The sequence below is a fragment of the Meles meles genome, chromosome 5, assembly GCF_922984935.1.
Source record: "Meles meles chromosome 5, mMelMel3.1 paternal haplotype, whole genome shotgun sequence".
Classification (NCBI taxonomy): Eukaryota; Metazoa; Chordata; class Mammalia; order Carnivora; family Mustelidae; genus Meles; species Meles meles.
In genome coordinates, this window is record NC_060070.1 from 25,268,088 (window position 1) to 25,283,849 (window position 15,762).

A 15,762-nucleotide genomic window follows, 5' to 3' on the forward strand; every position below is an offset into this window, starting at 1 on the left:
AATCTTTCCATCTTTAAATGCATCTCTCAGATGCTTCGTTTGTGTGACGAGGACCTAAAGAAAGAGTGAAGCTCACTGCCCTGGTTACTATTAGCACGCTCTTCGACTGTTTTTCTGTAAGGCATTTTTCCCAACAGTATAGTTTTTGTGGCTTAAAAATAAAATCTTGGGGTGCCTGGGTGGCTCAGCGGGTTAAAGCCTCTGCCTTCGGCTCAGGTCATGATTCCAGAGTCCTGGGATCGAGCCCCGCATCGGGCTTTCTGCTTAGCAGGGAGCGTGTTTCCTCCTCTCTCTCTCTCTCTCTCTCTGCCCACTTGTGATCTCTGTCAAATAAATAAAGTCTTAAAAAAAAAAAATCTTGACTATCCCTTCAAATATCAAAGCTCCTTGGAAAGGACATATTTACGCCAAATCTGTCTTTTGTTCCTCCCAAGATGTATGTGAGAATTAATTCTTCCCCAAGGGCGTTTTACCTTTGCTACTGCTTCTTGCGTTGCTGTTTCTTCCTGGAGGTGGGGGAAGGAGTGCAATAAATTTGTGTGTAATTAACGCCGCCAGCACTGCAGATGCGTGCACGCACATGACTGTTTCCTTTGCTAGCAGCTGTTAAGAGTAGTAAAGTCTGAGGGGCTGTGGGTTCATTTGCCTCCTAAATAGAGTGATGGATCACACGTTGTCTTGTCATTCCACACTGTAGTAAAAACTGTCATTAAAGTAACCTCTCCGGCGCAAGTTTTTGAAAGATGATTATAAATCTGTAATAGCCTCCAGAGTTTCTATATACCAAACAGGTTAAGTGCATAGCAACCTTTTTTAAGTGAGTTAAAATACAACCGTACTACCTTACTATGTAACCTCAGGTTATGCAGGCTTGAGCTTTCATTGAGCCACATTTGTCTAAATATATAGCTGTATTTTACTTATAATTTGGGATAGGTGATCACTTGCTCCTCTCCAGTGGTCTGGTTTACTAGTTAACCACCTACGACTCAGTTGAGACTGTTCTGTCTGACAAATGCTAACTGACAGTACTCCTCGATTACGTTCATTGAGAGAGGCGCAGCTTGTCTGCACAGAAGGCTTACCACCACTTACTGATCTTATTTTTGCTAATCCGAGGACTATTGATTGATCGATATTTTCCAGAAATCGGTTTGTGGGCCCAGCTCAGGAAAGCTATTTGAGACGAAAAGCAGAGCATGCTTCCCAACTCCCCACCCCAGCCCATGGAAATAGGGTTATTGTTTTACCCGATCACAAAAGCAGTACAATAAAAGGAGGCAGAAAATGTAGTACATTGTAAATTTCAGCCACTACAAGTTTAGCAATTATAAATTTAAGCAGTTCTGAAAAGTCAAAAAAGAACATTTTTAAATTAAAAATCATCCAGGAGCTTACCACTAACATTATCATTCTTATTAATGTTTTGTTGTCCTTTCAGACGTCTTTCTCAGCGCATATAAACACAAAGATTGACCTCATTTTGTTTTAAAAATTCCTATTGTGCTTTTCTGTTTTATAACCAGCTTCTTTCTTTTCCTTAAGAAGATACTACAGATGTCTTTGTACAGCAGTGTGAGGATGTCTTCTGGTCATTGTTCTCTTACTGCCCCTTCTTCTCCCATTTTCTGTTTTTTATGTTAAGAATTTTAGTACAGGGGCGCCTGGGTGGCTCAGTGGGTTAAGCCTCTGCCTTCGGCTCAGGTCATGATCCCAGGGTCCTGGGATCGAGCCCCACATCGGGCTCTCTGCTCTGCAGGGAGTCTGCTTCCTCCTCTCTCTCTGCCTGCCTCTCTGCCTAGTTGTGATTTCTCTCTGTCAAATAAATAAAAAATATTAAAAATAAATAAATAAATACAACCATATTTAAAAAAAAAAAAGAATTTTAGCACAGCTGAGGGCATAATCACCGCAACACCTTTTGCAAGTGTATATACATCGCTTTGCTTTTGAGTCAAGAAAAATCTTTGAATTGCAGTTACCCTTGCCAAAAGATAAAGAATGAATCAATTACGTATTCCCCTGAGACTGATGAAATTTGTCCTTTAAATTAAACATTTAAGAAATTCATTCCATCAATTACAGCTCAACAAGATAATAGTAATAATAATAATAATAAATATACGCCATACAGGATGGTCCAAGAAGCCAGCTCATAACATGGACAGTCTGAAGTTACTACTTCTGGCTCACTAAAATCTAGGGTTTACTCGGAAGATTATACTATATAGCATTGCTGTATAGTCAGATTTCAACAGGACAAATGGTAGAGAAAAGCATTTTTGTATTGCACGTGCAGGTAAGCATTTCTGCCATTCTTGCACCCTCCAGAAATGCAGAAATAAAGAGACTTATCTCCTGTTTGATTACTTTCTAGACAGCTAAAGTAAACTTCATAACATTAATGGTGACAGATTCTCTTCTACGTGTCCTCCATATTCACTCCTAGGGAGGAAACGATGCAGCCAACTAGAGCCATTAGTTTGACTCAGCTTTGCACTTGAACCTGATATCATTCTGAATCCAGCAGTGTGAGTTCTTCCCAAGCATTAGAGCCATTCAAGACCCAGAATTCAGCAGTGTTGACCTTTCATTAACCCATGGAGGACATTTTTGTCAGCTGGTAGGGTGGGCTACCAGTTATAATGGTTTAAAAAAGGGAATGGTTCAGAAAATGGAAATTGTTTCCATTATGTATCATGATGCTTCTAGGTATTGAAACCAAGGGAGACTGGGTGCAAACACTTTGACAAAGAAAGTAATCAGAGTTCAGATACAGAGAAAGGTCCATGTGAAGAGAACAGCTAAAAATAATAATCTAAGCTGACTCATCAAAGTTTACAAAAAAGCAGTTTTCAAATTTACATGCCTAATTACAAATACTAAGATTTGCATTTCTAGAAGCTCGGAATCAGAATTGGAAGGGACCTTAAAGAGTTCTATTTTGCAACTTCCCTCATTTTATAGTTGGGAAAACCCCAAACTCAGAGAAATTAATTCGTTTGCCCCAGAACTCACAATGGAATTAGTAGTAGTCCTTGCAGTAGAATCTCAATCCTCTGGCTCCTAATGCCTGCTCTGTGTCATTATAGTCCTCTAATTTGTTGGGCTCCCAAGAGTGGCCAACATTGACGCTCTTTTAGTCTGTCTTCTTTTTGTAGTAGAAAGTATTTGTGGGACGCCTGGGTGGCTCAGATGGTTAAGTGTCCACCTTCAGCTCAGGTCATGATCTCTGGGTCCTAGGCTCAAGCCCTGAGTCAGGCTCCCAGCTCAGTGGAGAGTCTGCTTCTCCCTCTCCTTTTACCTCTCCCCCCTGCTCATGCTCTCTCTCTCTATCACAAATGAATAAATAAAATCCAAGAAAGGAAGGAAGGATGAATTTGCATGTCCCCCCTGAGCCTAAGGAACAGAAGTTCTTGAATCTTATCTAGAGCACCAAGAAGTGGGGGGCTTGGCCTCTTAGACCCAGGAGATCTGACAGTTAAGCTTCTGGGTTCTCTGGCTGCTACCATCCTTCCTACCATTTGTGGTTGCTGGAACAAATCACTCCACAAGAAGCTGAAGGAGAACATTAAGCAGGTGTTTTCTGGGGCACCTGGGTGGCTCAGTCAATAAGCCTCTGCCTTTGGCTCAGGTCATGATCCCAGGATCTTGGGATCAAGGCCTGCATTGGGCTCTCTGCTCAGCAGGGGAGCCTGCTTCTCCTGCTCCCTCTCCCTACCACTCTGCCTACTTTGCTCTCTGTCAAATAAATAAATAAAAATCCTTAAAAAAAAAAGGCAGGTTCTTTCTTACTTTTAAGTACATCAGGTACCAAAAACAGGTGAATGCCTATGTTAGTTAGCCATATATTGAAAAACATTCAGATCGTTAAGTGGTCTTGTTAAAGTGTGTGTAGCTGGTAATCTTGTGGTCTTTCTAGAAATATTACAGTTTTAAAGGAGAATAATAAACACATCTCTGGTATAATTTTAAAAGTAAAGTCAACATTTCAGGCAATGGAAAGAGATTTACATGTGCACCAAGTAAGTCACCCATGCCTGGGAAACGTTCAACTCCCCTAGGCTTTTCCTGCTTTTCATAATCACTTACCTTCCAACACTTGTTAACCCAAGGAACTCCAAAGCTTTTTCTTCAGTGCTCGACATTGGCTTTGGAGGTGTATTCTGCTCAAGTAAGTAAGGCTTATTTGGAAGTGTGGGTTGTTCATAAATGGTGAACTTGTAAGTGCAGTTATGCCTATGTTTGCTAATTACATTAAAGAGAAAAAGAGCGAGAAAATAAAATGTTCCTGTTGCTTCTGCCTGGTCTGGAATTTCAAGGAAGTAAGGGCATGGTCTAGTTATCCAGAGTCATTGTTAAAAGTTCATGCCATCATCTTGACACTGAGCATTGGACTTTCTCTTTACAAGTCCCTGTTCACTGTACCAGTGCTGGTCTCAGAGCTCAAACTGTTTCAAAACCATAACATTTCTTAGTGAGTGATTGATCTGTATTACGTGTCCAGCCATCAGGGGGATCTTGGGATGTTGCTTGTATAAACTGTAATCCAATCTGATGCTGTGCATTTAGTTACAATCTTTTCATAGACCTATTGGCGATACTCTATCCTCCTGGATTTGGGAATAGGGCTTATCTGATACCTTCAGGGGAAAAAAATCCATTCATTTTCTTTCTTCCCCACTTAAATAACTCAACACATCTGGTAACACTGTAGGATCATTGTCCTTCTAGTTCCTCTGCAGCTCATATTGCTACAATATTTCTTAAGTATTTGGTTACCTAAAGGGCAATGTGATTAAAAAAAAAAAAAGACTTTGTATAGGTCTTACAAATTAACCCCTCTGCAAGAGGTAGGAAAAAATGCCTTTAATCAGCAAAATTTCCCTATCAGCAGCCTTGTCTCTGTTAACAGTATGAATGTAAATATAAATTTGGAGATAAATGTCCATGTGTTAAAATTTTTAAGAAAAGTCTTTCCACAAATTAATATAATTTGCCTCTAAGAAAATGTTTATTAAATCTTGGGTACCTGAGATTAAAGTATCTTGTTGTTTGGGTCTGTCTCCTTTGGGTTAATAATGTCTTCAATTACAAGAATGATAAAAGCTGAAACAAAATCCTTTAATTCAATCAGAACTGAGCTAAATTTTAGGAAGCAGAGAGTGGGAATCAGATACGGGAACTGCATAATATAGGAAGCTAAATATACAAGATATTAAGACTTCGTAAGAAACGGTTGGGGCAGCTTTGAGGAAAATCTGTTTGAAATGGCTGCATTGAACATTAGAGTCAATACCACTGTTTTATTCTCCTGAATTAAGATGGTTTATGCAAACAACTCTAAATTGCACAGTAGTTCCAAAGAGACTGTTTTCTGCTTGTTTTACATTCTGGAACAAGTTCAAAGCTTTTGATTTTGCTTGATTTTTTTTTTTTTAATAGCCTGAGCCTTGGAAATAATACAGGTTTGATGAATATGATTTCACTATCACAGTTCTGTAAAAATTTTCAGTGTTTATGGTACATTTGACCCAGGGGCCCTACACCAAATATATTCACCATGCATTTTAAGGACAACAGAATGAACGCATTTGAAAGGTTAACCATTCTTTTGCTTTTGCTTTTCTTTCTGTATTAAGTGTGAAAATTAGCATTGTAATGGCTCCCAGAATGAAGATACTGAAAAAGTATCCACCTGACAGAAATAAACATACAGAAAAAAAATCACGTTAGGATTTCATTAGGTATCTGAAATTTAAGCTTAGGTTCAAAATGGCTATTACTGGATTTTCATGTATATTAGTTCAGTGCTATGCTTGTAAGATTTTTTTTTCTTGAATTATGCCTGAAAAAAAAAATTGGATCACCACTCGAATATCCAGGTGGGCAGTGCCATTTGCCAGGATTTTTGTATATAACCCCATTTTTTCCATCAGGCACAAATACTATCTTGCTACTAAGGCTCCTGAGGTAGAAACGCAGGCAAAAATTGGATAATTGTTTCTCTTAATGTTTTTTATTGTCTTTTAGGTTGTGGAACTTATAGCAAGTGCTCTTATGGACTTGGTACAAGGGGTATACCATGAAAATTCTACTTCAGCAAAGGTAAGGATTTGATATTCTAAAATATTAAGCTAAAAACCCTCGTGGCAAAACTAGAATTGATGAGCGAAAATGTCATTCTTGTTTTGTGTTTAAATTGTACATGACATTTTTTTTAGATTAGTGTTTTGGCTACAAATTCATGGCCATACGCTTAGTACATAGCAGAGTTAGCCAATTAAAACAACCTCTTATCCTCTGGCTGGATTCACAGTCTGTTCAATCTACAGCAGCCCAATAGGCTCCAGGACGCTGCTGGCTGGCAGGTAGCACTGTCACCAGGCAGGCTGGAGAAGCAGCTTGTGCTGAGGTGCCTGGGCCCAGCCTGTCCCCCAGAGGAAGGGGCCTTCCATGTCCAATGTCCCTGAAGAGTGGACATGATCTGAAGAAGGCGGCTTTTGGGGGGCAAGATCCAGAATTTACTGCGTTATTAAATTCTCAGTGATAAGAAGTAGGATAGTTGTGCAGTTGAATCATTTTGATTAATTGCATAGATCTAGAATTAAGGTTTTTTTGACTCATTTAACAGGACATCTTATGGGTTAGGTTTTATTTCTTTAAAATGCAGTTATTTCATTTCAGTAGGATATTGAATGTGAAGCGATTGCCTCATTGACCACCACCATCATTTACCATGGTATATACTGTTACACAGGATTCCTATCTTAGTGTTTCATTATTCTAACTTCTTTAGCGTCTGTATTAGCAAGATTTCTCTCACTGCAGATTAGAGAAAATATGCACGTATGCACATCTTAGGCTTTTTGACATTTCCATTTGAGAAAAGAAAGACAGATTTTACTGGAAATGAAACATAGAGCATGAGCAACTTGGCTAAGAAATGTAGAAGTATAACCCAGGGACTCCGGATGGTTCGGAGAATGGTAAGTAAAATATGAAGAATTATACCTTGAACGTCTGCTAACATTTGGTTCAAGGAACCATAGCTCCCAGTAGGCATATCTAGCTTCCCCTAAGCAGCATAGTGCGATCGATGTGAGGGCCTGTCAGTATGTAGGACCACAATGTGGGGCCCCCTTTGCTGCATTTTTCAAAAACATAGCGTACTTCACTACCATCGCTGAGGGTACGTAGCAGATTGTTAAAAGGAGGATTCTCGGTCTAGTTCCCTTGTAGGAAGTTGCCTTGGACGTAGTATAATGAACATGATGATAGCTGAGCACGTAACACCGTGCTAAGTCATTCGTCTGTGTTTCTTCATTTATTCTTCACAGGAAGCCAGCAAGTGGACACTACTGCCTCCCCATTTTACGTATGTGAAAACTGAGGTTTAGAGAAGCTTAAATACTTGGCTCACAGTCAGACCACTTGTTAGCTGAGATTTGAACTCCAGAGCTCAGGCTCTTCACCTCTCATTTTTTGCCTCTTTACCTTAACAAAACCCCATTTGTTAGTGTCCCTCTGCCCTACCGGAGATCCCACCATGTGTGATGACTATAGTGACCTCTTCTGGTAGTTGAGGCATTGGTCTCCCCTGGGATGGTTCCAAGGTGTTGAACTTCGTTCCATGGAAGAGAGTAATAGTTTACAGTTAAGTATCTTAATTTTTAAGCAAAAGTGTTGTTACTGGTTTTAGGGTTCTTGATTTATTATTTATTTGCTCTTCCTCTTTGTCCACTATAATTAGCCTAATTTGTTAGTAATTTTGTGAACATTCGTTAAGTACTTCCTATATGTCAGGCAGACCTCATGGCAACGATGATAAATGTTTAGATAGTACTTTACAGTGTGCTTATGCTCTCTTCCTGTACATTCACCCTTGGAAAGGATAACATGTGTCGGTGTGCCCATTTTACAGAGGAAGAACCTGAAATTCAGGGATGACGGATGGCAGGAAAGCAGTGTGTCTGGAAACTATTTGTTGATGCACGTTTCACAGTGACATGATCTGAACCCAGGTTTTTTGACTCCAAGTCCCACATAATCTGTTTCTTCCTGGGAAGGAGAAAAGAGGAAGCAACGAAAGTCTTTGAAGGACTGTTGATCATACGCTCACGGCCACTTAGCAAGCACTAATTGCTGACTTTGATTAGCTAGTTTTCCTCAAAAGAATCTGTAGCAATGCTTTGTTCATCTGCCCTCTTTCCCTGCCATCTCCTCAAACACAGCCCTTTCAAGCACTAGAGACCTTCTTTAAGCAATTACATTTCTGAATATAGCCAAACCATTTAAGGAGCGTGTGTGTGTGTGTGTGTGTGTGTGTGTGTGTGTGTTTAATATAACGGAAGCAGAATGCATAGTTGAACTGAAGCTGTGGGAGAGCTTCTCGATGCCTCTATTTGTGCCCCAGGTCCAATTTAGGTTAACCACATTTCCCTTCCTAACCAGAAAAATTCTGGCTTTTATCCCCCTCCTCTTAAGTGTGCTGGCCATTGCAATGGCTGTTCGGAATTTGGGTTTTCAGACTTGGCCCAGGAATCACTTCAGAAGCAGAGAGAGCACTGCCCCACATGGAGTGCCTTCAAGGTTTTCATGTTCTGGCACGATTGGGAAGCAGCCACAAGTGAAGGTCATGTGGGAAGTGAGTGGCACAACCTCCGTAGCCATGGGCCAATTCAGTACACAAAAGAATTGCTTTGTGATTGAAAATCAGCTGCAAACCATTTCATCTCCCTAGGGAGAAGAGAATACAATAGCAGTCTGTTTTCTATATGGCTACTTAATGCAGTGATGGAGAACCTGGGTAGCACAAAAATAGCTTTCTGTGGAGTCGTATCTCTGTGACCAGAGTAGATGCATTCAAAGCAAATGGAGGGGAATTACAGCAGAACGTTCAAAACCACCTTCTCCAGAAGGACTTTGCAATTTCCTGATTCTCCTTCAGACTATGGGAATTGAAGGTAACTTGTGTCAGTAATACTTGACAGATCATAGGTAAATTGTGATCATGTAAACATTTGAAGTAATTCTAGAAATTCATCCTTTATTCTAGCCATTGAAAAATAACATTTTTATTTTTCTGTTTGCTAGTGTGTGAGCCATTTTTTCCTTATAATGAAAATGAACCATGTGCTTTCTTTGGTGTTTATAATTTTCCTCTCCCTCTACCTGTTTTTGTTGTTGTTAGCTAGTTGAAAAAAAGCAGATTAAATAGAAAAATTGCATTTTAAAAGCAATGGTTGTTTACCATCCCAGGAGTTCCCCAGTCAAGTTCTGCCTTGTGCATTGTACTCATGTTTCTCACTGTACACACTAAATATTTTACATTTTAGCAAAATTAGTATTGAATCCACAGACCTTTGTGTCTAAACTCTTTTTAACTTAATTATCTTATACCTTGTTTCTAATTAGAAGAGTAACTGCATGTTTGTTAAATAAAAATTGGAAGCACAGAGAAAGGTCAAGGGGAAAATAAAAATTATTTTACGTAAACCATTCCCCAGAAATGAAACATGATTACACTTAAGTGTATTTCCTTCTAGATTTCATTCTGTATTTCTCTCATTTTAGAGTTATTCTGAAAAGCTTTTGTCCTGATTTATTTCTCAGGATTGTTATTAAAAGTCTTCAAAATTCGGGTGCCTGAGTGGCTCAGTAGGTTAAGTGTCTGCCTTCAGCTCAGGTCGTGATCCCAGGGTCCTGGGATTGAGTCCCACATCCGCCTGCTCCTCCCTCTCCCTCTGCCTGCCGCTCCCCCTGCTTGTGCTGTCTCTCTGACAAAGTCTTTAAAAGCTAAAAATGAACTAAAAGTCTTTAAACTTAATTTTTTTTTGAAGATTTTGTTTATTGGGCAGAGAGAGGCACAGCAAGAGAAGGAACACAAGCAGGGGGCGTGGGAGAGGGAGAAGCAGGCTTCCAGCTGAGCAGGGAGACCAATGCAGGGCTCGATTCCAGGACCCTGGGACCATGACCCAAGCCGAAGGCAGACGCTTAATGACTGTGCCACCCAAGCGTCAAAAAAAATTTTTTTAAGATTTTATTTATTTGACACAGAGAGAGATCACAAGCAGGCAGAGAGGCAGACAGCGAGAGAAGGAAGCAAACTCCCTGCTGAACAGAGAGCCCGACGTGAGGCTCAATCCCAGGACCCTGAGGTCATGACCTGAGCCAAAGTCAGAGGCTAAACCCACTGAGCCACTCAGGCACCTCTTAAACTTAATTTTAATGGCTATTTAATATTTCTCCCTACTACTATACTGTAATTTAGTGAACAGTTCCACAATTTTTAGATACTTCCCCCATTTTCTTTTTTTTTATCAGCTTAAACAATACTGTGATGGACTTAGTGTATATTTCTCTGCTCTATTTCACACTGTTTGCTAAAAAAAAAAAAAAAACCTGAAAGTGAGATTTTTTTTTTTAATCAAAAGTAAGAATATTTTCAACATACTCCTATGCAGAAAAAGTTTGCTATCCTTAGAAAAGCCTGTTTATAAGGGGCACCTGGGTGGCTCAGTCAGTTAAGCATCTGACTTGATTTCAGCTCAGGTCATGATTTCAGGGTTGTGTGATGGAACCCCGCGTCTGGCTTGTGCTCTGTGGCTGAGCCTGCTTCAGATTATCTTCCTCCCTCTTTTGCCCCCCCCAAATAAAAAAAAGGAAAACCTTCTTATAAGGTTGGCACTTGGGTGGCATCTGGGAACTTGGATTTTAGGAGGGTCTCTACCATTATCTAACTGTAAGTGAGGCTCACTGTGCCCAAACTGTTTCTGCAAACAATGTGGTTTATTTTGTATTGTTTTGTTTTAAATATTCATTCATTCATCTATTTATTAATTTAAGATTTTCTTTATTTATTTGACACAGAGAGAGCAAGAAGGAACACAAGCAGGGCGAATAGGAGAAGGAGAAGCAGGCTTACCGCTGGGCAGGGAGGCTGATGCAGGGCTCAATCCCGGGACTCCAGGATCATGACCTGAGCCAAAGGGAGATGCTTAACCACTGAGCCACCCAGGCTGGGTGGTTTAATTTGAATACTGCTTTCCTTCTGGGAGTCTGGAATTTTGGTATATGCTAGACAGGGGTGACCAACCTCTGCAGAAAAACCAAGCACTCAGTCTCCAATGAATTTCCCCAGTAGACAGCATTCCGTACATGTTATCACATGTGCTAATTCTTGGAGGAATCACTCACATCCTGTGTGACTCCACTGACAGAGAATTCTTGGAAACTTGCACCCAGCTTCCTGTGGACTTCACCTCATGCACGTTTTTCCCTTTCCTGGTTTTGCTTTGTATCTTTTTGCTGTAATCAACCATGAGTTTGACTCTATGTTGAGTCCTATGAGTCCTCCTAACCTGTGAGGCATCAAACCTTGGGGTGGTCTTAGAGCCCACTACACACTCTTTTTCTGATTCCTTATTTATATCCCACCCACTCCTATTCCTTCTTTGAGAATCAAATCACCTCATGTTGGTGTTGAAATGGGGAACAGCACACCTGTTTCCTGTCTTTAGAGATTCTGCTCATATTGGCTTGGCTCTAGTCTCAGGAAAGTGAGAGGGTTTTAAAGACTATCCAGTTCTCTTGAACTGGTTTTAACCGAGTCATTAAAATTACAAAGATCCATTCTATTTTTTCCCAAACATATATTTTCAGTAGATTATTCTCTTAAGAGAAGGAGGAAAGGGGCACCTCGGTGGCACGGTCAGTTGAGCGGCCGACTCTTGGTTTCAGCTCAGGTCATGATCTCAAGGTTGTGAGATTGAGCCCCTGCATCGGGCTCCACACTCAGCATGGAATCTGCTTGGAATTCTCTCTCTCCCTCTTCCTGTGCCCCTCCTGCTTGTGTTCTCTCTATCTCTCTAAAATAAATAAATCTCTAAAAAAGAGAGAGAAGTAGGAAAGAAAACTTCTCTCCAAGTATTTTTTTTATGCTTATCTTCCTTTAATCCCTTAGCAGCTTTCAACTAAAATATAAAAATAAGATAATTCAGTCCACCAGGAAGGTATAGAATAGCTCCTACCTGCAAAGCCCAATGCCATCTTCTAAAATACAGTAAAAGATGAGTTTTGACCATTGAAAAGCATAACAGAGGAAGATGTGAACAAAAAGTCACTTCTGATTGGGGAAACAGAAAAGACATCAAGGAGAATGTGATACATGAGGTGGACTTTTAAGGATGGGAAGGATATCTGCTGATGGGGAAGGATGGCATTCCAGGCAGAGGAAACCGCCTGGAATCAAAAGTCGAGAGGCATATTTAAGATCAGGGTTTCATCCATATTAGAATAAAGGAGTCATAAGAATACTGGAAAGGTAGCTTTTGCCCCATGCTTGAAGACTTGCAATGCCAGATTTAGAGCTAAATCCAGATTTAGTACTTGAGGTAAGAGAGGGATTAAAGGTTTTTAAACAAAAGAATTACATAATCAGATTAACCTTTGGGACAGCTAACTCATCAGTGATCTTTATGATGATTTGCAGGAGATTAGAGGTATATGAAGAGAGATGGAAAACTAAAATAATAAGGGCCAGGGGTATTCTTCCTCCACTGTAACATAGTTGGCCCCTTTTTATATTCATATCTACACACCAATATCGTAATTTTCAGAAACGAGCCTCCCACCCAATCCAAAGTAGCCACCCTACTTAATGCCTCTACCTTATTAATCACAGTTCTAACCATTTGATATCTTTCTTATGGTTTCTCCAACAAGCATATAAGCTCTATAGGAGGTGGGTTTTTGTTTACCATTGTATCCCCAATACCAAAACAGTACCAAACACATTAGTAGTAACCCAAAAATAGTTGTTAAATTAATGATACAGATTTCTTGAAGTACAAATAACTACAAACAAAGTGCACAGTCTGATATATTTTGATACATGTGTACACCAGTGAAAATATCATCACAATCAAGATAATAAACATATCCATTACTCCAAACAGGCTTGCTTATGGCTTGGTACAAAAGCAATAATCCCCAAAACTCAGTGACTATTTTTTTAGCTGTAATGCAAATCCACTGAAGCATAGCTTCCATCTGAGCCCATATTGTTGCTCCTTCGGGACTTGGGACTAAGGGTAACCAACACAAATATGCTGATGCACCTGCTTCTTGTTGTACCATGAATAATAAAGTCTGTTGCCTTTGATCCAGGAGTCTTGTGTCTTCTGTTAGCCTCCCTAAAACAGTCACAGGCTACCTCATTAGTTTGTATGTTAGGTAAAGCAAAATCTCAGACCCAACAGCTGATTGTCTCAACGCAATATTGAACTACTGAGAATGGATATTCTTGCCCTGCTCCTCCTGATGTTAGGAGGAAGACATTCAGTATTTCACCATTAAGTGTGATGTTAGCTGTAGGCTTTTGGTGTTGTTTATAGAGGCTCTTATTAGTAAAGAAGTTCCCTTGTAGTCCTAATTTCCTGGGAGTTCTTATCAGGAATTAATGTTGATTTTGATAGTTTTTTTCCTACAGCTATTGAGGGGATCATATTCTTTTGTTTTCGGTTGTCTCTTTTAGGTTTTCCTCTTTTAGTGTATTAATATGGTGAGTTAGTTGATTGATTACCAAATGTCAAACCAGCCTTGCATTCCTGGAGTAAACCTCATGTGATCCTGATGCAGTCTCCTTTTCCTAATTGTTGAATATGGCGGGCTAAAATTTTGTTAATCTTTGCATCAATAATAAATTGGGAAATATTTCCTCCTTTGCACTTATTGAGGAGGAGCAAAGGGAGAGAGACAAGCAGACTCCATGCTGAGCGTGAAGCCCTATGTGGGGCTCAATCCCATAACTGAGATTGTGACCTGAGCCAAAACCAAAAGTCAGACTCCCAACTGACTGAGCTACCCAGGTGCCCAACTCCTTTTTGATTTTTTTTGAAAAAAATTTTTGTAGTATGAATGTTATTTCTTCCTTTATTGTTTCATAGAATGCATTAGTGAAGCCATCAGACCTTTCTTTCTGGGAAGGCTGGGTTGTTGTTTTTTTTGTTGTTGTTACAAATTTAATGCTTTAAAAACTGTTGGACTATTTAGGGTTATAAGTTTCTTCCTGAGTGAACCTTGGTAGTTATGTAGAAACTGTTTATTGCATGTAAGTTGTCACATTTATTAACATAAAAAGAATTTTTTTAAGATTTTATTTATTTATTTGACAGAGAGAGATCACAAGTAGGCAGAGAGGCAGGCAGAGAGAGAGGGCGAAGCAGGCTCCCCACCGAGCAGAGAGCCTGATGCAGGGCTTGATTCCAGGACCCTGAGATCATGACCTGAGCCAAAGGCAGAGGCCTAACCCACGGATCCACCCAGGTGCCCATATAAAGTTTTTAGTAATATCCCCACATCATCTTTTTCATATATGGAGAATTTGTAGTGATGTCACTCCTCTCATTTCTGGTACTGGTAATTCCCTGCCCCAAGATTTAACAATATTATTGATTTCGAAGAACCAGCTTTTGGTTTCACTGACTTTCTGTCTTTTACTCCTTTTTATACTCTTTTTTTTGATTACTTTAGTTTTATTTCCTCTTTTTTTTTAAGTTTTTAAAACTGAAATCATTTATTTGAGACCTGTCATCTCCCCTCCCCCTTTTTTAATTTAGATTTTTTATTTATTAGACAGAGAGAGAGAGAGAGTGCACAAGCAGGCAGAGCAGCAGGCAGAGGGAGAGGGAGAAGCAGGCTCCCTGCTGAACAAAGAGCTCAATCCTGGGACCCTGTGATTATGACCAAAGCTGAAGGCAGAGGTCTAACTGACTAAACCACCCAGGTGCCCCAAGGCCTGTTTTCTTTTCTATTACGACATTCAAGCAATGAATTTCTCTCTGAGTGCTGCTTTAGTAACATCCCGCAGATTTTCATTATGTTTTAAAATTTTCATTCAGTTCAAACTATTTACTAATTTCTTTTTTGACTTTTTTTTGACTCTTATATTATTTAAAACCTTGTTATTTAGTTTCTGAACTGTTTGGAGATTTTTCCAGACGTCTTTTTGTTACTGATTTATAATACCATTGTGGTTAGGGAACATATTTTATATGGTTTAAATTATTTTAAATGTATTGAGAGTTGTTTTATGACCCAGATATGATCTATCTTGGTAAATGTTCACTTAAAAAGAATATGTATTCTGATGTTTATGGAGTGCTATGTAAATATCAATTAAGTCAGATTGGTTGATAGTGTCATTAAAGTTTTCTGTGTCTGAAGTGGTTTTCATTCAGCTCATTCTGTCAGTTACTAAGAGAAGGGTGTTAAAGACTCTGATTATAATTGTGGATTTGTTTTATTTCTCCCCATAGTTCTATCAGTTTTTCCATCATGTATTTCAAAGCCCTGCTTTAGGCTCATTAACCTTTAGGATTCTTATGTTGTTTTGATTATTTGATCCTTTTATCATTATCCTTTTTTTTTAAATTTTTTTTTTAATTTATTTGACAGACAGAGATCACAAGTAGGCAGAGAGAGAGCAAGGGAAGCAGACTCCCTGCCGAGCAGAGAGCCTGATGCGGGGCTCGATCCCAGGACCCTGGGATCATGACCTGAGCTGAAGGCAGAGGCTTTAACCCACTGAGCCACCCAGGCGCCCCGATCATTATCTTTTTTCTTTTTTTTTTTTAAAGATTTTATTTATTTATTTGACAGAGAGATCACAAGTAGGCAGAGAGGCAGGCAGAGAGAGAGGAGGAAGCAGGCTCCCCGCGGAGCAGAGAGCCCGATGCGGGGCTCGATCCCAGGACGCTG

General features: G+C 39.7%; 1 protein-coding gene across 2 annotated transcripts in view; it reads left to right on the forward strand.

The window, feature by feature from the left end:
- Window positions 1–15,762, forward strand: part of PDSS2 (decaprenyl diphosphate synthase subunit 2) — a 254,692-nt gene that overhangs the window by 170,307 nt on the left and 68,623 nt on the right. For both annotated transcript variants that reach the window (XM_046006024.1, XM_046006026.1), the window contains one exon: window positions 6,034–6,108. In XM_046006024.1, coding sequence (XP_045861980.1) covers window positions 6,034–6,108 — 75 coding nt within the window. The remainder of the gene's footprint in view (window positions 1–6,033; window positions 6,109–15,762) is intronic.